Source organism: Hippichthys cyanospilos, chromosome 10, assembly GCF_059441005.1.
Source record: "Hippichthys cyanospilos isolate Australia breed blue-spotted pipefish chromosome 10, RoL_Hcya_1.0, whole genome shotgun sequence".
NCBI classification, from domain to species: Eukaryota; Metazoa; Chordata; class Actinopteri; order Syngnathiformes; family Syngnathidae; genus Hippichthys; species Hippichthys cyanospilos.
This window is the reverse complement of record NC_142378.1, coordinates 23,231,955-23,255,114: the sequence shown is the minus strand read 5'-3', so window position 1 is coordinate 23,255,114 and position 23,160 is coordinate 23,231,955. Positions and strand designations below refer to the sequence as shown.

The following is a 23,160-nucleotide window of genomic DNA, read 5'->3' as shown; positions in this document are numbered from 1 at the left end:
CAATGTATTGTAAAAAACCTCACCTTGATACGGTCACGTGCAATATGTGTAGCACTACTACATGCATTAAGTTTCATATGGAATTGAAAGCATTTAGTATCTGTCTTGGACCAGTTGATGCAATCTTTAACTTACATCACAGACAATGTGAAGGATGATCAGTACCGACACACATGTTTAGGTACTTTAAAAAGAGCCAATCAATTCAAAACACACAGATGGCCTCTTCAGTCACTCAGTACATTCCTTTATTCATACATTAGCAGAACTACATTATTGATACATTGGGAGCGCTTCACCTTCAAACACCTTTTTTAAACCTATGTGATATAAATTATACATTTTTACATTAAGACACACATCAATATCATCATCATATCTACATTTTTGGGCTACTTTGTGAAATTACACAAGATATTTTTTCCAGTCGAAATAAAGTTTTTTTTTTTGGTCTGATGGTAACAGAGACAACATTTAACTGTTCAGTTCATCAATACCAATGGCAAGTATTTTTTTTAAGATTGTGTGGATGAAATTCCAATCCAATTGTACACACCTCTGCTCACTAGAATGATGAACACGTGACACAAGCTACACAAAAATACATTGAAGGTCTTAATCTTGATGCACTTTTTTTTGTAACGTTGCCAGATAAATTAAAACATTTACACAATAAGACACTCATCATCAAAAGGCTGCACGATAATGTCCAAAATAATTATCACAATTATTTTGGTCACTATTTAAATCCCAATTATTCATCATGTTTTGTCAATCGTGTATTTATTGCACTTTTTTTAAAACCAGCAGTAGATAAACGAGGCGTCATGGCTTGATAAGTTAAAATGATAATAATAATAAACTAAAATAAAGTTAATGACATTTAGTAGAAATTTCCCCAAGGCATGGCAGAAACTTGGCACACAAGGCAACACACTGCGAAGTTACTTGCTGAGTGCAAACCGATGAAAAATGGAGCGTAACGAGTAAAATGCGTCATCAAATTAGCACCTGTAGCACACATGGCTTCAGCATCGTAGCACAACATCGTAAAAAACATAGCAAAGTTCAATTAATGACTCATTACAATAACAACAAAGTGCTTATAGAACATAAACGTTACTGTTTACAGTAAGTTAGAGCAGTGTAGATAGAGCATATCCCAATATTAATATCGCAACAGCTTATACGTACTTCACTTACCTCTCACATTGCCAATGACAATGAACCGGAACAGGAAGAACGTGCACATAGTGACCTTTTGATGTTGCCTTCGCTGACTCTTGGAAAGTCTTGAAAACTTTTTTTCGAAGCGTCTTTGCACTGTAGCTACGCGAAAACATTTGTAACAATATATTATTTAGATGTTGCCAAAAACGATGGGCAAAATGAACAAAGACATGAAAGTGTAAAACAGTAGAGCGGCAAGTGTTATTAAAAGCGTGGGTCGGTAATAAAATATGTGATGTTCCACGCTTCCTGAACTGTACTAACTCAAGTACAGTACTGTAGTTCGCTCGAAGATTTGGATGTCATTTGCTAAACAACATCGCCACAAATGCAGCTCCACTTATCAAAACCCAATCTTCTCTGCCTTTGCAGTGACAATTGTCAAATGAATAACCACGAAGTGGGATCATGTCTCATTTTATGATTGTTTCTTTTGCCTCAACACCCGCCCGACATCGCTGCAACTGCTTTATGCTCTTAATAGTTTCCTGTCGTCTTCACGCTCTCTTCTGGTCGCGTGGTGGTTTAAAAATGCATGCACGTAAATGAAAATTACAGTCATTTAATACTTCTGACAATGCAGGAAACCGCATAACGTCGGTTGCTTTGTATCAGCAACAAAGAACTGAAATAGAAAAAAAAAACTGACATTTCAACTGTCACGTGAGCAGTTTCGACATCCGTGACATTTGTGCGCCATGTTAATGTAAAGCGTCGGGGAAAATGGACGTTATGTGGTTGCTGATGTCATTACTTGATTAACCGCTACTTTTAACAACGTGGGTGACGCAAAAGAGCATTACTGTTGTAAGACAATGTATTTGGGGGGGAAAAAGATGATCATATTAATAACAACAATACTCGAGTCGAGAGAAAATTAGGATATGACAACCACTCCGCGTCGTGTCTTCATCTTCCTCCCCATTACCTGTAATTTCAGGTGCTAATTATTAGACGATATCCCAGGCCTTTGAGACTTGTAACAAATACTTCTGACAATTCGAGAAATAGTGATGGCCGAGTGAGGCTTTGGAGCTCCGAATCTTTTCTCGACCGCTGATTCGTTGCTCGGAGCCTTGAAGAAACGGTTTAAGGCAGACATCTCGTGGTCATTGATTGAAGCGTATCAAAATCGTATTGAAAAGTCACGTGACCCCCCCCCCCCCCCCCCCCCCCCCATCATTTATATTTAGATGCACAAAACGCATTACAAGTCTTGAGTGCATGGTTTCTCGGCAACACAATATTATGGAATTGGGCATAGTATATTATATTGTCTATTCATAATATATACTGTACATTTAAATTTATACATTTGTCTGTCTGTCGATATATTTCTTTAACTATATATAAATATCCATATAGTTATATGTCTTTCTGATTTATTTATCTTTAAATATCTATAAAATTATCTCTCTTTCTGTCTTATTATGCAATGCAATCAATCGATTAGGAAACAAAATGAAACAACATCTGAAAAACGACACAACTCCTTACGTTCAATGAAAAACATTTAACCGATCCCCGTGGACTTTCGAGCCCATGATGAGTGAGTTTTATAGTCATATGCAAATTAATACTTCACGATGAAATTTCTATTCTGTTTACTTTTACTTAAATTACTGGTGATGATAGTGTAAAATATCATGTAGTACAAAATATTATGTATCTAGATGTCATGCGACCAAACCACGCCTCGGTGCAGTGACTTGAGAACTGCCCTCTGAGTTACAGCTCATGAGGCGGAACTTCGACTGTCTGTAGTCCATCACGAGCGGGAAGACAAACATCGTACAAACTGACACCTTGGCACACAGTAAACATGTAACTTCTCAACAACAAAAAAATACTACAATGAGAGCACAAAACGCGCTGCAAACGCGATGGATTTCCCCACAGAGCTTGTGGCGTTAGCAACGGCAAAAACATAATTTTTCTCATTTATTGGCACTGGTTCTCGAGCAATTGCACACGTCTTTATAACAAACCGTGTAAATTCACCCCAAACAGGTTGTTGCCTATTAATTAGTCAAAAATAGCATTAGAAAATAAAATGACACTACAGTATAGCTTTGCTGGCTTAATTGCCTTAATTGAAGTTTTGATGGCACCATATAGTAAATAAAACATAACGAAGTGTTGGTACGTGTGGTTTCAATTAGTTGATAGTTTCCAAGGTTCAGAGGGCTTCCTCTCACATTACTAGTTGCCAGTCATTCAAGGTCTTGATGATGCAATTTCGCTCTAAAAAATTGAAAATTGGAAAGAGTGAGAGAGAGAGAGGAGAGAGAGAGAGAAAGAGAGAGAGAGGAGGGGGGGGACAAAAAAAATGCAGTCCAAAATCAAATTAAATTAATCCCTTAATATAAAGGCATGGTAATTATTAGAAAATATAATGAAGAAGCAAAAGTTTCAAATATGAAGTATAGTATAGAAGTAAAAAGAAAAAAGTACTATAAATGTTCAAATTCTGAATTTTGGGGGATTATATTTAATAGTTTGGATGTTCAACATTTGGAGAGAGTCGTTTTTATTGTTCTGAGTTAACCAAGATGGCTGCCATCCTGGGTAGAAGTGGGGCTGAGCGCTCTTGAGACGTCTAATCAGATATCCAAGATGGCTGCCTCTGATGGTTGTTGGTAAATGGAGTCTCAGTGTATGTAGTCAAGTGTCCGAGATGGACGCCTGACGACCTCATGGGAAGTGGAGTACTTTGTGTAGCTAAATAGTTGTCCACAAAGGCTGAACGCACACACAAAGAATGACCTAATTGAAAATGAATTGGTTCGTTATGATGCCAACGATTCCATAATGTGGAATTGTGGGAAAATTTGGAATCATGGGAAGAGGAAAATTGAGACACCCAATGAATTGTCGGGATCGATTAAAGTTTGAATGGTCGGAATCAGATGAAGAATGGCGAAGATAGATGATTACAAAATGTTGGTGAGAACAATGAAATAAGGAATTATGGGTAAAACAATGGGGAAAATAATTGAACATTTTTCATGCATGGGTGTTCTAAGCCGACTTACCAATTATGGGAAGCACCTTAAATTGGAACGACTAGTATAGGTTGCAACACAAAAGGAGGTATCTGTCAGAGAAATCTCAGAAAAGAAGACTAGGACAAGCCTAGCTGCTTAAACAGCAAAAAGAGTAACTCAGACCAGCCAAGATTGACTTTTCTATGCCGGGCATAGGGAAAAAAGCTTGGGCAAATGAACTCGTGGGTCTTCCAATGCTAATTTCACTGCCCAGCCGTCCCCCCCCTGGCTTTTATTGAGCAAAAGCATAGCAGATTACAAGACACAACAAAAGAGCCAGCCGGGCGCCACCGGCAGCTGGGCCAAGGTCCCGGCTCACACTTTCGTGCGTCAACAGCTCTACCTAAGGACAGGGTCAAGATGAATTAGGATTGCATAAATGGGTAACAATGAAATAAGCACATAATGATAACAACCTAATATATGATTCCCTTCACAGTATCGCATAAGGAAAATTACAAAATCTGATTTTTGGCAAGTTTTAGGGGGTTATAACTTACACAAACAAGATGAATTATGGATAAATGCCACTCTGAGGTGGTACACAGGGTCAAGATGAACAGGTAAACGCTGAATCGGACTAAATTTGACAAACACCGGTCGTCATTAAGATGAAAAAAAACAGAACTCTTCTGAATTCATTAAAATGTCCACTATTTTACAAAAGTAAGAAAAAAGCACTACAAATGCTCAAATTCTAAATTTTGGGGTATTACATTCAATAGTTTGGATGGTCAACATGTGGTAAGTTTGGACAAATAGAAGGGCGGGAATTGGGGTAATCGACTAAAGTTGTGGAACGGTCGAAATCGGATAAAGAATGGCAAAGATGTAAGGGAAATTCTGAAAAAGTGGAATTGTGGGTAAATTTTGATTGTGGGTAAAAATAGATGGGCGGGCATTGGGAGAAATGATCAAAGTTGGAACAGTCGGAATCGGATGAAGAATGGCAAAGATGGAAGGGAAAAACTGAAAAAGTGGAACTGTGGGTAAATTTTGATTGTCGGTAAAAATAGATGGGCGGGCATTGGAGGAAATGATCAAAGTTGGAACAGTCGGAATCGGATGAAGAATGGCAAAGATGGAAGGGAAAAACTGAAAAAGTGGAACTGTGGGTAAATTTTGAATTCTGGAAAGAAGAAAATGGAAACCACAATGGAATGGCGGGACTTGGGGGAATCAATTAAAGTTCAAATGGTTGGAATCGGATGAAGAATGGCAAAGATATAAAAGAATAACTGAAAAGGTGGAATTGTGGGTAAATTTTTAATTGTGGGTAAAAATGAATGGGCGGGCCTTGTCAGAATTGATTAAAGTTGGAACAGTCGGAATCGGATGAAGAATGGCAAAGATGGAAGGGAAAAACTGAAAAAGTGGAACTGTGGGTAAATTTTGAATTCTGGAAAGAAGAAAATGGAAACCACAATGGAATGGCGGGACTTGGGGGAATCAATTAAAGTTCAAATGGTTGGAATCGGATGAAGAATGGCAAAGATATAAAAGAATAACTGAAAAGGTGGAATTGTGGGTAAATTTTTAATTGTGGGTAAAAATGAATGGGCGGGCCTTGTCAGAATTGATTAAAGTTGGAACAGTCAGAATCGGATGAAGAATGGCAAAGATAGATGGGAAAAACTAAAGTGGAATTGTGGGTAATTTTTGAATCGTGGGAAGAGGAAAATAGATAGAACAATGTAATGGTGGGAATTGGGGAAATCGATTAAAGTTGGAACAGTTGGAATCGGATGAAGATGAAGAAAGGCCAAGATAGAAGGTTACAAAGTTTTGGTGAGAACAATGAAATGAGGAATTATGGGTAAAATAAGTGAAAAGTATTGAACATTTTTCATGTAAGGGTCTTGGCATTCTTACCCATAATGGGAAACACCTAAAGTTGGAACAATACTGTAAGTATAGGTCGGACGCAAATGGAGATATCACAAGAGGAAACATAAAAAATCTAATTTTTTACAAGTTTTAGGGGGCTATTACTTATGCAAAACAGATGCATTGTGGGTAAATGACACTCTGAGGGGGGCTGAGCGCTCATGAGATGTCTGATCAGATATCCAAAATGGCCACCCCTGAGGGTTGATGGGAAATGGAGTCTCAGTGTATGTAGTCAAGTGTCCAAGATGGCCACCTGACAACCCCATGGGAAATGGAGAACTTTGTGTAGCTAAGAAGTAGTCAACGAAGGCTGAACGCCAACACAATGAAAGACCTCATTGAAAATGAATTGGTTCATTAAAGGTACAGTATGTGGAATTGTGGGAAAATTTTGAATTCTGGTTAGAGGTAAATGAATACACCAATGAATTGGTGGGGATGAATGGAATTGATTAAAGTTGGAAAGGTGGGAATCGGATGATGAATGGCGAAGACAGAAAGTTACAATGTTTTGGCAAGAACAATTAACTAAGGAATTATGGGTAAAAAAATGGGAAAAACTTGAAATGAACACCTAAAGTTGGAATTTTGGGGATTTGGGGGATTATAATAAAAAGTTTGGATGTTCAACATTAGGAGAGTGTTGTTTTTATTGTTCTGAGTTAACCGAGATGGCCGCCATCCTGGGTGGAAGTTGGGCTGAGCGCTCATGAGATGTCTGATCAGATATCCAAGATGGCCGCCCCTGAGGGTTGATGGGAAATGGAGTCTCAGTGTATGCGGGCAAGTGTCCGAGATGGCCACCTGACGACCCCATGGGAGATGGAGTACTTTGTCTACCTAAACAGTAGTCCACGAAGGCCAAACGCCCACACAATGAATGACCTCATTGAAAATGAATTGGTTCATTAAAGGTACAGTATGTGGAATTGTGGGAATATTTTGAATTCTGGGAAGAGGAAAATGGATACACGAATGGAATGGCGGGCTTTAGGGGAATCGATGAAAGTTGGAATGGTGGAAATCGGAGAAGGAATGGCAAAGATATAAAGGAAAAACTGAAAAAGTGGAATTGTGGGTAATATTTTATTCCTGGGAAAAGGAAAATGGATACCACCATGAAGTTCAAATTCTGAATTTTGGGGTATTATATTTAATAGGTTGGATGTTCAACATTAGGACAGTGTTGTTTTTATTGTTCTGAGTAAACCAAGATGGCCGCCATCCTGGGTGGAAGTTGGGCTGAGCGCTCATGAGATGTCTGATGAGATATCCAGAGAATGAAGTATGTTTGAACGTGAATCTGTGAAGAACTTCGAATAATACAAAGTTAAAAAACTGAAAAAAGTTCAACTGTGGAATGAAAAGTAAGATGAAATGAAAGTAAGAACAGTTTGAAAAGGCTAAATTCTTTAAATATGAATAGTATAAAAAACGTGAATTGTAGGAAAACGATGAATAGTTGAACCTTGAAAAATACAAAAGCACTTCACGTGAATATGTGGAATGATATGAAATTCGAACGGCATGAATTGGATGAACTGGGAAGGAGTTGAAACCAAAAGAAAATACGGAATTAACTGAAAAAAAAACCACTGAATGTGATATCCCTTAAATAATGTCTGAAAAGCCATTGGCCACGCCTAATGCCTTCCACCAAATAGTACAATGTTTCGAAAATGGGCGTGGCCTATACGACAGTGCAAAGTCACACAACTGTAACAGTAAAAGCTGCAGTAATTCAACCCACACTATCCCACCTTTTCTAAATTTTACAAACTCTATAAGAGTTCTGCATTAAAGTCATCTACAACTAATTTTTCATCGTTCATAGTCCTTGTTCATACCCCGACCTGTTCATACCCCAACGTGCACAGGTCTGCGAGTGCCCTTTATAGCTGCTTGCAGCTCTAGTTATTATTTACTGTGCAGCGCTTTTCCATTTTTGAGGGCCTAAACATGCACGAAAAGTCACCAAATTTTGCACAGTTGTCAGGCTTTGTGAAAAATTTGATATATTAGTGTATTCTAAAACAAAGCAAAAAAAAATGCTCTGCAGCGCCACCTAAGGTTGAAAAAGTGCACCTGGTCCCGGCCCGTTTGACCTAGAGCTAAGAAAATTTTTTAGGCATATGTAGGACCTAGAGACCTACAAAAAAGTCAGCGTGAGCCATGTGCTCAGATGTACAGAAAAAGAGTTATGAATTTTTGAATGTGCATTTTTGGCCCATTTTTGCACGTTTGCAGGTCCCAAACTGCTCCTTGTTTCTCCTAAATGCTTTACCCAATCGCCTTCAAATTTGCTGTTGTCCATATTCAGACATACAGGCACAACTGGGCAAAATTTGGTGCAGATCCGCTGACAAATATGATAGGGCGGGGCTCCAAATTTTGTGTTCATTTTTTCCTTCGCCAAGAAGGACAAAAACCTTAATAACTCACCTGTTGTACAAGCTTAAAAAAATCTAACTTCATAGACACATTAAAACATTTGTCTTTAACACTTTTGAAAAACTATTTTTGAAATAGCTACTAGCGCCGCCTAGTGATTGATAAAAATATAATTTTTAAAACTTTCATGTATTGTGCTCAGTCTGTTTGAGTAAAACATATGAAAATTGGTCAGAACATCATTAAGACATGGGATATTAAGGTTTTAAAATGTTATGACTTTTCGATAATGGGCGTGGTCTGCACGCCATCTCAAAGTCAGATGACTCGCCAAAATGAAAAAAGTGTCTGTAATTGGCCCCAAAATGGCTTTATGAGTGAAAAATAGCCTCTCACTCCCGGCCCGTTTGACCTAGAGCTACAAAAAATTGTAGCCTTATGTAGGACTTCGAGCCCTACAAAAAAGTCAGCGCGAGCCATATGCTCAGATGTACAGAAAGAGAGTTATGAATTTTTGAATGTGCACCTTTGGCCCGTTTTTGCTCATTCGCAGGTCCTGAACTGCTCCTTTTTTCCCCTAAACGCTTTACTTAATCGCCGTCAAATTTGCTGTGATGTTTTATCTGACTGTGAAGCACTATTGTTCAAATTTTTGTGACGATCCGCCATCAAATATGTTGGGGGCGGGGCTTCATATTATGCCTTTGATTATTACTTTGCCACATGTGAAACAAACCTTTACAACTCAGCTTTACAAGCTTGGAAAAATCTGAAACTTCACAGACACAAGCAGATTCAAGCCCTTAAGACATTTGTTTAAAAAAAAATTAAAAAGGTCTTCAATTGCTTATAAGGCCACCTAAGGCAAACAAAAATGTCAGTTTGATGTCTCGCCAAAACGAACCAAGTTGCTGTATTTGGACCCAGATGGTCTTATCTTTTCTAAATTTCATATATTTGTTGGGTTTCCAATGCAGAATACACCTATCAACGTATTTTATGTCATAGTGCGAGCGCCACCTAGTGGCAGCAAAAAATATAGCATTTTTTAAAATGTTTTTATGTGTTTAGCTGAGCCCTTTGAAGTAATATCGCTGAAATTAAGTCTGAAAAGCCTCTACACAGCCCTGCTGACCTCCACCAAATTTTACGATATTTCGATAACGGGCGTGGCCTATACGTCCCTTTTCATTCCAAAGCTTTATCGGACCAGTAAAAGCTGCTGTAATTTGACCCAGATGATCTGATCTTCTCATAATTTCACACATTGGATGAAAATCTATTCCTGAAGACATCGACAAACATATATTCCAGTTTAAAGCTAGCGCCACCTAGTGGGGTCAAAAAGTAATTAGTCAAAAGATTACAGTCAATCTTGTTTGGCTTGACCCACAGTTATGAATTTTTTTTAGGCATATGTAGATTGTAAGACCTACAAAAAAGTTAATGGAAGGGATGGGCTAGGATGTACAGAAAAAATGTTATGAATTTTTATAATGTGCTATTTTGCCCAGTACTTTGACATTAGCTGGTCTCAAACTAGTGCCTTTTTCTCTTTAACGGTTCACCCCATGACCTTAAACTTTGGCATGGATCATTATATGACTAACGGGCATACATAGTCCAAATATCATGATTATCTCATGACATATGAGATGGGGGTCGAGCTTCAAATTATGTTTAATATTTCCTTCGCCAAGAGTGACAAAAACCTTAATAACTCACGTGTAACAGCTTCAAACTATCTGAAACTTTGCAGGGACTTTAAAAGTCTTGCCCAAATACACCTATGAGGTAAAATTCCAAATCATGTACAGCGCCACCCAGTGGCAGACAAAAATGTCATTTTTTTACACTTTTATGTCCTGTGCAATGCCTGTTTGACTAAATGAACTCAAAAATGGTCAGAAAAGCTTTGAGACATAGGAATATGAAGGTTCTTAATTTCTTTGACTTTTCAATAGAGGGCGTGGCCTCTATGCCAACTCAAAGTTTGATGTCTCGCCAAAACTGTAAAAGTTGCTGTAATTGGACCTACATGATCTGATATTGTCATAAACGTCATATATGGGATGGGAGTCCAATGTGAAACACACTTACAAGCCTATTTTTTATCGTAGTAAGAGCGCCACCTAGTGGCAGCAAAAATTCGGCAATGGGTTTGGCCTATACAGCATTGAAAGTCACACAACTGTAACGATAAAAAATGTAGTAATTCAACCCATATTATCCCATCTTCTCTAAATTTTACAAATTTGACAAGAGTCCTACACTGGAGTCGTCTAAAACTAATTTTTCATCGTTCATACGCTTTGTTCATACCCCTCCTGTTAATACCCCAACCTGCACAGGTTGACACCTGTGCCCACCTGTGCACAGCTGCTTGCAGCTCTAGTTATTATTTTCCGAAATGAATCGCATTTTTGAGGGCTTAAATATGCACGAAAAGTCACCAAAATTTGCACACTCATCAGGCCTGCTGTAAAATTTGGTATTTTTTGTGTTTTCATACATAAAATCTAAAAAAATTATTTTTAGCGCCACCTATAGTCGAACACTTCTCCTGGGTCACGGGTCATTTCATCTAGAGCGAGGTGTCCAAACATTTTGCAAAGGGGACCAGATTTTGTGTGTTAAAAATGTAGGGGGGCCAACCTTGACGGACGTTCTTTACATATGACAGCAATTAATTTAAATACATTTCAGCAAGCCGTTCTGTGTTTCATATTTGCTTTTTATGTTAATTTCAGCTTATCTTAAGCATGAGTTTTGGTTCTTTTGAACCATGCAAATCAAAATTGAATTGACATTAAATATTGAAATTCAATATTCACTGAACTTCACTTTTTTTTAACACTAACTTTTTTGCAACAGTTGAACAGAAGTAATTGTACTCTTGGGTGCAAATTACATTTGAAACGAAAAAAATCTCACCATGGCAGTTTAATATTTATAAAAAATGTAAACACAATAACAGAGAAATGAACAAGTAATAGTCATATCAACAAGTGCAGGGCTCATTTAAAATATGACATTTAAAATAACAAATATGCTCATTTAAAATATGACATAAATGTGGACTGGATTTTGAAATGGTTATTATTCTGGAGTGAAAACTTAAAAAAAAAAAAAAAAAAAAAAAAAAAACCTTTTCAGACTTACCGTAAATGAAAAATGACTTGTCCGCATGAGTGTGATGGGTGAAACTGAGATCTGGAGTGCAGGACAAAGGCCAGGTGTGGCTCTATGGCTGTAGTATGGATGTGCAAGATGTCTTGTAAGTGAGAGCCCGGTAGCCGTGTCCTCACACGGCTCTTATTTAAGTTCATAACCGAGAATGTCTTCTCACACAAATACGTCGACCTGAACAAGCTTAGCATTTTCTTAACAATGCTCGAATCTCTCGGAACTTGTCCTTAGCCAGCTGTCGGTAAAAGTTGTAAAATATTGCTGCTGTGAGATTAAATTAGATTCAAAATGTTTCAGTTTCTCGCTGTGTTCATTACCTGTGATCTTGCCATATACGTCAGCATGTTTTGTTTGGTAATGTCGCTTCACATTGAACACTTTAAAAACAGCCACTGTCTCTTTACAAATGAAGCAGACACAGTTGTTCCGTATTTCAGTGAAGAAATAGTGCAATTTCCACTCATCCTTGAACCGTCGTCCCTCGCAGTCAACTTTCCTCCTTTTGTTGATTGTCGCCATTTTAGAAACTTAAGGGCTCATACAGTCAATTACTCATTGTGGAGCACCATGTGTTAGGATGTACAGAACCAGAGTTATCAACTGTTTAATGTGCCATTTAGCCCGTTTTTGAATTTTTCGGTACTGAAACACGATTAACTTCAAATTTGGCGTGCTCCATTATCTGACATAGGGGCACAACTGGGCAAAATTTTGTGAAGATTGGCTAACATATATGTTAGGGGCGGGGCTTCAAAATACATTTTTCCATTTTCCTTCGCTGCCAATGACAAAAACCTGAATAATAACTCAATTTTTGCACTGTGCTATTCCTGTTTGAACTAATTGAATGAAAATTGGCCAGAATAGCCTTGAGGGATGGAACATGAAGGTTCTCCAATTTTACAATTTTTCGCCAACGGGCGCAGTCAGTACGTCGCCTCAAATTTCCATGTCTCGCCAATACCAAAAAGTTTCTGTAATTGGACCAAGATGGTCTTATTTTTTCTAAATTTCATATAGTTGATGGGAGTCCAATGTAAAACACACCTACTAGCCAGTTTTTTGTCGTATTGCGACTGCCACCTAGTGGGAGCAAAAACTGTGATTATAGTAGAAGGATTGCAGCCAAACCTAGTTGGTTTGACTTACAGTTACCAAAATGTGTACGCATATGCAGGACCCTAAGACCTAAAAAACAATCAAAGAAAACCATATGCTAGGATGTACAGATAAAGAGTTTCGAATTTTTTAATTTGCAATTTTGATGCATTTATGGCCATTTGTAAGTCTTCCATTGCTGCTGCCTTCTCTTATACTGTTGACCCCATCAACTTTCAAATTGGCGTAGGCCATTATCAGGCTTAGAGGCACAACTGGTCCATAAAGTGACGATTCCATGAAACTTTTGATGGAGACGAACTTTCAAAATATGAAGTCAATGTTTCCTTTGCCCACAGTGACAAAAACGAGGTTGTACAAAACAAGCATCACTGTTGACAGTTATATGCTGACAACGAATATGATCTTACCTTTACTTAGTTGAGCCCGTTCTACAAATGCTAATGAAAATTTGACTTTTTCTAAAACATTGACTTCTCCTGTTCACCTGCATATGCACGAACACATTTGTACCCTAATATGTTCATACCTCCAACTGTTCATACTCCTCCGTGCTCACGTCTGTGAGGGCCCGTTATTGCTGCTTGCAGCTCTAGTTATTATTATTCTCTGAAATGAATCACTTTTTGTAGGGCCTAAACATGCACGAAAAGTCACCAAAATTTGCACATGCGTTGGGCCTGCTGTAAAATGTGACATTTTTGTGTTTTCATACAATACATTTAAAAAATTGTTTTTTAGTGTTAAATATACTATACGGAATAAAATCAAAAATATCCAATTGAAATAAAAAATGTGAGATTGAAGGGATCGTATCGGGTAACCAACTCCCTTACACGTTGAAACCAGCGGTTGGCCTTCCGCACTAGACTGTCTATTGCCCAACAAGCGTTATATAAATAAGTTGAATGAGATACAATTGGAAGTCTCCAACTGAATTAATAAATGTAATTGTGAAGAAGAGATTGTGTCAGGTTTTGAACCACGACCTCGTGAAGAACTGCACCAGACCAGACCGTCTTGCATGACAAGCGTAACATGAATAAGTTGAGTAATATAAAATTGTAAATAGAATAGAATTGAAAACAATAGCCTCATTGGGTCTCGAAGCAATGAAAGTACGTGTTGCGAGCCAGTGGTCCAAACTATTTGCTTCATGACAAGCATTACCTGAATAAGTGTAGTAATATGAAACTGGAAGTCTCCAATTGAAACAATAAATGTAAGTGACAAGAAGGGATTGCATCAGGCATCGGAGCTAGGCCCTGGAGGTAGGGCTCACTGGCGAGGGCCTGGTGGCCAGATACCCACAGGGCTCGAGTGAGCGCAGCCCAAAGGGATAACATGTGTGTCAGGTTCGCCAAATAGACATTTATAATAATTAGGCAATAAAGAGAGAAAAGGCACTCAGTTTCATATTCTTCTCGACTGGTATCGAGAGAGAGGAGTGTAGCGTTTATTTGTTCACTGCACATTCGTTCTCCAACGCTAGTTCTAACACTCCCCATTTTATATGATACAGAGGCATCTGATTACATGTAAAATTGGCAGACAGTATATTTGTTAATGTGTTAATATTAGGAAGAATCCTTCATCAATCTTCACATTATCTGGTAGTGGGTGTGAGCCCAGGAGTCCTGACGTCACCTCCCAGGGTCTCTGTCGTCGATTTCTCGTTATCAGCTGTTCGGACTCTGCAGTCGAGTCGTCCTCTTGTAGCCACACCCAAGCTAAAAACGCTCATTTTTGCTGCAAATATACAGTATACTATCATGGCAAATGTATAATAACTACTCAAAAGGATTCCTACATTTCCCTCCTGTTTATTCTACATTTGCCCCCAAAAAACCCCATCAAAAGAACTTCCCAAAGGCTTTATTCAATTGAATCATGTACTGGATAGCAAACCTGAAACTCTCTATTGTTTAGTCGTTATTAGATTTCTGAAGTGTCGAATAAGGTTACAGGAGAAATCACTTCATCATCATCATCATCAGTTTGGTCATCAGTGTCACCTCTCACACCACCATGTCTCTAAGTGTGCAAAAGATACATTTCTTGTAATTTAGAATTTGTAGGAGCGACTGCAGATGAGATAAGTCGGATAAGTAATGCACGAATGCAGGAAATACAACATCCACACAGCACAAGAATTGAGGTGAACATAGATATAGGAATCATGACAGAAAACGCCAAATTCTGATATTTGCCAAATGTTTTTTCCCACCACTCATCCCATGCAGAAGTGGACACTCCTGAGTGTTCTTTCATCTTTCGATTCAGGATGCGCAAACCTTCCATGGCTCTCGTGAGGGACCCTTTTGGAGACGTATTATTGGGAATGAAAATACAGCACTAGTCCCCAAACATAGCGCAAACGCCACCTCTCTCTGCCAGTATCATGTCAACCGCAATGCGATTCCGAAATGACATGAGTGATGCAGCAACCAATAGCTGTAATATTGGCTTTAATAGCTATAAACCCTTCTTCAGTATAATTCCCCAATTTCTGTACATTGCAATGGATGTAATTGATTCGGTCTACATTTTATTGGGTGTAATCCATATAAAAATTGATTCCCACCCCACTGCAATTTGATTTGCCAACTTATACTCATCTGGCAAGCCGTGGGGGACCCCAATTGCGTCCAAATAGCCCACCATCCCACCAGGAAGCGCACCACCTTCTGGACAGATGATAAAAGGGATCATGAGCTGCAACTGCTCTCTGAATATCCTCTGCTGTGGATGGAAAAATAGACACCTGTAAGAGTAGTGACACCAATGCACAAACACCAGATGCGCCCTTCAAGGAATCGAACAACTTGGTGCATGCACAGCCTTCACTGCAACAGAGACTATACAACATAACCCCACAGACTTACCCACATGATAGTCATGTCGACCGAGAACCCCTAATAAGGTAGGGTGTCTTGAAAACTTCACTGGCCTTCACGCCCCTTCGTGTTGTTTGACACGTGTGGTTTGACACGAAGGCGCTTGAAATAGGCTCCTTACAGTTCTACATGCTCCCGTGTCACAAACAAAGGTTGTTGGCTTTCCATCTACTATGAGTTGTACTTCTGGTTTTGATGTTCCGAATAGTAAAAGGTTTTGTAAATTTAATTTAATTCAATGTTTTCCTCGATAGCTTGTTGTTTATCACCCTGTTGGGAAGCTGACTTTTCCAGTCATGCATCATTTTTATTGTTGGGACTGTTATCGTTATTGTGGGGACAGTACAGTGAGATATGTCCTGTCTCTCCACAACACCAACAAGTAATGTCTCTTGGGCCCGTGGTATAGCCACGCCCTTTCCCTGCAGGACTTCCTTCGCCTCTACCTCTGCGTCTATTTTGATCAAAACTTCTACCACGTTTTTGGAAGTAATATTGACCTCCCTCGGATTCTACAATAAATGTGTCTGCTTTTTTCTTTTTAGCCTGTACTCTTTCGGCATGTAGAGCTTGGTTAATGTATTGTTCAAGGGTTCCTGTCGCCTTACCTAATGCTTTTCAACCCATTGGTGAATGGAGTGTTGAGCATTGGCATGGAGGACATTTTTTAATTGCTCCTCAAAAATGCTTCCTTCAGTATGATCTTCAGGAATGCCACTATTTGCCTTGAAACATGCAATCATCCTTTTCCTCATCTTTTATTTGCAGATTCTTTTTTGGTTCTATTACTTTTATCTTCCTTCCTATTTTCTGCTATTATCATCCAAAACTCTTTATTTTCAAATCTGTCTTTACTCATTTTCTTCGTATTATTTTCATGTTTTGTTTTTATTTTATCTTGCAAGCTTACTATTTTTTTGTGTATTAAGGTGAGTATTAAGCTGTGAAGGACATTGGCTTTCTACAAACCTCGAGTCCTTACACGTCAATTGTTGCTTAGGATCCTTTTTATTAGCTTTTTTGCTGTTCGATTTCCCCATGTTGGAAGTCAGCGGTTCACGTAGGGCACAGGTGTCAAAGTCAAGGCCCGGGGGCTAGATCCGGTCCGCCACCTCACTTTTTGTGGTCTGTGAAATGCTGATTTGACTTCATGTTTCTGACTAAAATACCAAAATTGCAAGTTGTCTTTAACTTTTTAAAAATTTGGGGGAAGAAAAACAAAAATGTTCGTATTCCCCAAATCTCTAGAACACTTTTTGTTGGCTTCTGATTTCAAATCTTGGTAAATTTGTGACCAACACACTTAATATTTATTTGAATTCGCAGTCATTATGGCCCTCCTACAGAAGCTATAACTACAATGCGGCCCAAAATAAAAACTTGTTTGACACTACTGACCTAGTGACTATGCTGACTTTCCGATCCCTGAACAGGCTGACAATTACACTCTGTCTTGGGTTATTCACACTTTTACCACAAGTGGCGGGGAATTCTTGCTTCTGCTTCCCAGACAGTTGTCAGTTAAATTTCCTGTTCAAATGAGGTAGCGAACCCCCATGAACACTTTTACATCCACACTTGTTTTTACGGAGTTCAAATGCACGTAGGACACCATCACCCTCTTCCAGTTTTATAGACTCTCTGTCTCTTTACGTAACATTGACTAGTATTCTTCCGGTTTTACGTCACAGTTTTAAAGACTCACTCTGTCTTTTCACAAAGTTTAAGTACGTACAGGACACCGTTGCCCTTTCTTGATTTATTAATGCAATACTATTCTTATACTATGGTGATACAATATATATATATATATATATATATATATATATATATTGAAGGAATCTAGAAAAAGCCTCTTGCCTTAAACTAGTTCCTAGCGTGTTCGTTTTTGTTGAAAGATCGCCCATACCACAACATAGTGAAACAATTGATTTAATCCAGACAGAGTGGGAAAGTACACGAGGCCTCGGGCCAGTCCTGCCGCGGGTCCGAGCAGAAAATGGCAACGTTTCACATTCAACATTCAGTTCTTATACCCTTCCGGGTCATCTAGTCCCACTGTGGATTGCAAGTGTGTGTGTATGTGCGTGCCCGTGCGTGCGTGCCTGTCGGTGTGTGTGTGTGTGTGCGTGCCCGTGCGTGCCCGTGCGTGCGTGCCTGTCGGTGTGTGTGTGTGTGTGCGTGCACGTGCGTGCGTGCCTGTCGGTGTGTGTGTGTGTGTGCGTGCACGTGCGTGCGTGCCTGTCGGTGTGTGTGTGTGTGTGCGTGCACGCACGTGCGTGCCTGTCGGTGTGTGTGTGTGCGTGCACGTGCGTGCGTGTCTGTCGGTGTGTGCGTGTGTGCGTGCGTGAGGGTCCGTTTGAGTGGGGATCAAAAGTCTTTGTCCTTTGAAGCGGGAGGAAGTCTGACTACCATAAACCCTGGCTGGTATCTTCTCTTGAAGATCACACCTGGCCTTTAGTTCCTGGTAGACTGTTGTCTCGGGGGATGCCCTTTGTTCTTGTTGGAGGTGCCGACTCGTCTTCACTCCCCCAGGGCCAGGATCGTATCTGCTTTATACTGACATTCCATTGTCTCAATCTTTATTAGAAAACACAGTTCAATGTACATACTATTTTATTGATAAATTGAATTTGAAAAATATGAATTTCCTTCAATATATATATATATATATATATATATATATATATATATATATATATATATATATATATATATCAGTCACTCATTTCCCCACCAAATTAAGAGCAACTTACCCAAGTTGCCTCTTCTCCCCTGGCTTCCCTTCAACCTTTGGTCCCCAGAAACAGAGTTGAGGGTCAGGTCCGGTCCCAAAAATGGTCTTTCCTGGTCGTCAGCTCTGCCCTGGACAATCAATATCAATATTCACATTCTCTGGTAGTGCATGTGAGCTCACAGGGGTCTTGACGTCACCTCCCAGGGGCTCTGTCGATGTCTCCTTATCAGCTGTTTGCCCTCTGCAGTCGAGTCGTCCTCTTGTAGCCACACCCAAGCTGAAAACACTCATTTATGCTGCAAATATATACTATCAAGGCACATGCATAATAACTACTCAAAATGATTCCTACAATGGGTCACCTTTTCCATGGGATCAGCAATTATGTGAAGGGCCATAAGGGTCGGGTTGCTGTGTGAGCTGGGACCTTGGCACGCCAATCCTCGGCTGCAGAAGTTAGCAGAAGTTAACCTGGGTTCGATTGAACCCTAGGGGTTCGGTGAGTCGGTCTCAGGGGTTCGGTGGAGCCTCCGCCGCAGAGGTCCACCCCTCAGTCTAGTCTGCAGTTAGTGGGCACAGTCATTGAAAGCGTCTTGCTCTGAGATTTCCTACCATGCACTGTGTTGGTTTTGTTATTTGAACAAGGTGCTATTAATGCACAATTCATCTCGTGCACCAGTAAAAAAAAAAAAAACATTCTTTATTTTTTACAAAAGAAGGGTTCAGTGAAGGAGCATATGAAACTGGTGGGGTTCGGTGCCTCCAACAAGGTTAAGAACCACTGGTCTATACGTTGGTGTTTAACCCAGTAGACGAGAGGGTAGCCTCCCTCCGGCTTCGGGTGGGAGGATGGGTTCTGTCTGTGGTTTGTGCCTTACGCACCAAACAGCAGCTCAGACTACCCACTCTTTTTAGAGTCTTTGGAGTGTGTGCCTGGAAGAGCGCACGAGTTTGAATCCAGCAAGCTCTGGTCTTCTTGTCTGGAGTTTACATGCCCTCACAGAGCCCGTGTGAGTACTCTATGAATTCCTCACACACAAACATGCATGGCACGTGTATTGGACATAGTAAATTGTCCTTTGGTGTGATTGAGTCTGTGAATGCTTGTTTCTCCGTGTGCCTGGCAATTGGCGGGCAACCGGTGGATGTTTACAATTGGGAAGCTGCCCACTCTCTGGGAGCAAAGTTTTAAAAGTTGACAATTGTCTCACCCATGCTGCCGGGAGGAACTTTAAAACAAAAGCATAGGTATGGTTTATTTTGAAGCATTGGCTGGCCTCTCGCATTTGACTGTTTTGCTATCATGAAGTAGATCTTGAAGCCTAAGTAAGCAGAGTAAGTTAACTCTCGCTGTACTCATCAAAAAGAAAGAGGGTTCCCTACAGATAGCACGTTATACAATAAGGAGAAAAGGCGTTAACAGTTACTGAGGTATTCAAGACGTAAAAATGATGCCCCAAGGCAGAGAACGCGAGGGGATTAAAAAAAAAAAAAAAATCCCACAAAATAAAAACTGGGTTATTCCTAAAATGTTTCGTCATGTTTGAGATGTTGAACATGGCCGTTTAAGGTCCACATCATGCAACTTTTGCACCGCAAATCTTGTGAATTGCTATAGTACTCACTGGAGTTTCTATGCTGAAATGCTTCCAAATTGCAGACATTTTCCTTCACTGAAGCAAGCTCACTTGATTTCCTCAACATGAAAAAAAGATGACGCGCCACTGGTTAAGAAGGAACTGCTATGAATCAATAGGATATCTTGGCTTGGTATGCACTGAACACATCACAAGATTCTGCCTTTGTGTTAAATATTAGTATCGTAAAATGCATCTAAGTACTCGCTGATCCCGATACAACTATTTTAATGATGTACTGTATACCTTTTTTGATACCAGTTTTGGAAAAAAATATTAAAACAATGCACGCAGTTCATTTTAATACAACAGAGCAAACAGACTTAGTTATGGCCTCCCCATTAGGTGCCATTGTGGTGGTTGTGCCAGCTTTCTTTGTAAATATATGGCAAAATGGATTGGCAAGGGTTCACCATGTAATTCTCCATGAAATGATAACGACCCCAAATGCCTGTTGGTTGCCCAAACACATATTTTAGCCACATCGACATTTTCTACCGTAAAACTTTGCAACTAATAAATGAGAGTTGTTCACTTGGCCAACATGGTGCAAAATCTCCAAAATCTGACAAAGATTTCAGAGGAAGCTAACTTTATAGTGCAATACTTAACGGCATGTGACACACCCTTTTATTACATGTACACTTTGTGACAAAAGAAGGATTCAAGCTGTTTATTTCCACTCAGCAGAAGGTTACTCTCAAACCCTAACAAACAGAATTACATGAGTATTTCAAGGAATTACCCTTTGCTTCCTGAAGACTAACATAAAATGGCACACAGTTTACATTTACATTTTATGTGGCAATTTTGTTAAAACTTTAAGCATATATACACAAACAGTGCTTCATCATAGTGAAAAATATCATTTAACAATATTCACACATTATTAATATGGTTTGCAAGAAGTTGAATCATTCATCCTAATGGTCTGCAAACCACACTCTTGCATTTCCACATTTATCGGAATTATTAGAGGTATATTGCAAATTTGTTGATACATCATATATTATTTTTCATCCCACCTTTTCAATTTTTGTTACACAGGGAGTTCCAAAATCCGGTCCTAGGGAACCTCTATCCAGCCTGTTTTGATCATGTGAATCAGGTATGTTGATTGGGCATGTATGTATGGTATCAGACTGGAGGATTTACTGAATTATGCGTACTTACTCTTTACAAATTTATACTGTACCCTCACCCCACCCACCTAGTGAATATTTTCCAAAACAGCTACAGTATCAGGCGCTGTTCAGGCCCAAATGTTGAGGTAAAAGGCAATTCTTCCAGATGAACATCTTTATTTCTACATTCTTTATTTTCATATCAAACTGAAAATCAAGAGGAAAAAAACTTTAACATATGGAAAACGCACTTTGTTCATCATTTTGCTTAAATGATAATAAAAATAATTGCTCAAAATCTGTTGAACCTGGGCTTACTTAATTGGTTTAATGAGAATCTCGCTTTGAGCAAAGAATAAGACTGCTTCTGAGGTATCCAAGTGATATGGGAGCTTTGGTTTGAAGTCTGTGGCCTGAAAACAATTACATTTAGATACAACTGGATTCAAGAATAGCAATGATGGGTTTGAGTTACAATGAGAGCTTAAAAAAAATACAAAAATGCTTGGAACAACAAAAGGTGTGATTGGACTAAAATGAGATTAACTGGGAGAAATGTACCCTTTTGGGGTCTGGGTAATAGTTAGGAAAGATTTGCCTGGGTATCTGTGCTAAAGTTTGGGTAAAGATTTTTTATTGGCAGGCCTGCAAGAAGTGAGTACACAGTCAGGAGCTGTGGCACTGCGAGTTGCATGGTCCAAAGAATTAGAGCGTAGCACTGTGGTATTGCTTTTGGAAGAGTCACTCAAACTGTGTGTGGAGGCAGAGTGGGACATCTAGGAAAAACAGAAGGGACATAAAAACAGTAGCCACAAAGGGATCAGACAAAAGTATAAATCATTGACAAACGGTAGAGCCCTCAAAGCAAATGCCTTAAGTAAGTCTGTGTTTCTCAATTGGGGGTATATCTACAATTAGGGGTATGGGAAAGAACTGCAGGGGGTAGGTGAAGTACTGGTATCAGCAAATCCATCCATCCATCTTCTACCGCTGTCCTCCGGGGTCGGGTCGAGGGGGCAGCAGCTTGAGCAAGGAAGCCCAGACTTCCCTCTCCCCTGCCACTTCATCCAGCTTTTCCGGAAGGATCCTCAGGCGCTCCCAGGCGAGCCGAGAGACATAGTCCCTCCAGCGTGTCCTGGGTCATCCTCGTTCCAGTGGGACATGCCCGAAACACCTCACCGGGGAGGCGTCCAGGGGGCCTCCTAACCAGATGCAGAAATCACCAAAGCTGGCTCCTCTCAACGCAGAAGAGCAGCGGCTTGACGCTGAGCACCTCCCGGATGACCGAGTTTCTCACCCTATCTCTAATAGAGAGCCCGGACACCCTGTGGAGGAAACTAATTTCGGCCCGTTGTATCCGGGATACAGTCACGACCCAAAGCTCGTGGCCATAGGTGAGGGCAAGAAAAAAGATCAAGTGGTAAACTTCGCCTTTCAGCTCAGCTCTTTCTTCACCACGACAGACCGGTGCAGAGTCCGCATGACAGCAGACGCAGCACCGATCCATCTGTCAATCTCTCGTTCTATCCTACCCACATTCGTGAACAAGACCCTGACTTAAACTCTCCACTTGGGGCAGGACCTCATCCCCCACCCGGAGAGGGCATTCCACCCTTTTCCGACTGAGGACCATGGTCTCAGATTTGGAGGTGCTGATCTTCATCCCAGCCGCTTCACTGCAAACTACTCCAGTGAGAGTTGGAGGTCACGGCCTGAAGAAGCCAACAGCACCACATCATCCGCAAAAAGCAAAGATGCAATGCTGAGGCTCCCAAACCAGACCCCCTCAACGCTTTGGCTGCATCCAGAAATTCTGTCCATAAAGGTAATGAACAGAATCGGTGACAAAGGCCAGCCTTGGCGGAATCCAACCCTCACTGGAAAAGAATTCGACTAACT

The 23,160-nt window shown here is 40.0% G+C and overlaps 1 protein-coding gene and 1 long non-coding RNA gene across 2 annotated transcripts in view; one reads left to right on the top strand and one right to left on the bottom strand.

The window, feature by feature from the left end:
• The window catches only part of LOC148417546 (uncharacterized), a 60,203-nt gene that overhangs the window by 28,703 nt on the left and 8,340 nt on the right, over nucleotides 1-23,160 (top strand). Inside the window, exon 2 of the long non-coding RNA XR_015867073.1 lies at nucleotides 21,185-21,245. This is a non-coding gene — a long non-coding RNA (uncharacterized LOC148417546). The remainder of the gene's footprint in view (nucleotides 1-21,184; nucleotides 21,246-23,160) is intronic.
• Nucleotides 20,796-23,160, bottom strand: part of ect2 (epithelial cell transforming 2) — a 137,069-nt gene continuing 134,704 nt past the window's right edge. The window contains exon 25 of the mRNA XM_088426629.1: nucleotides 20,796-22,037. Within this exon, the coding sequence (XP_088282755.1) occupies nucleotides 21,873-22,037 (165 nt within the window). The 3' untranslated portion in view covers nucleotides 20,796-21,872. The remainder of the gene's footprint in view (nucleotides 22,038-23,160) is intronic.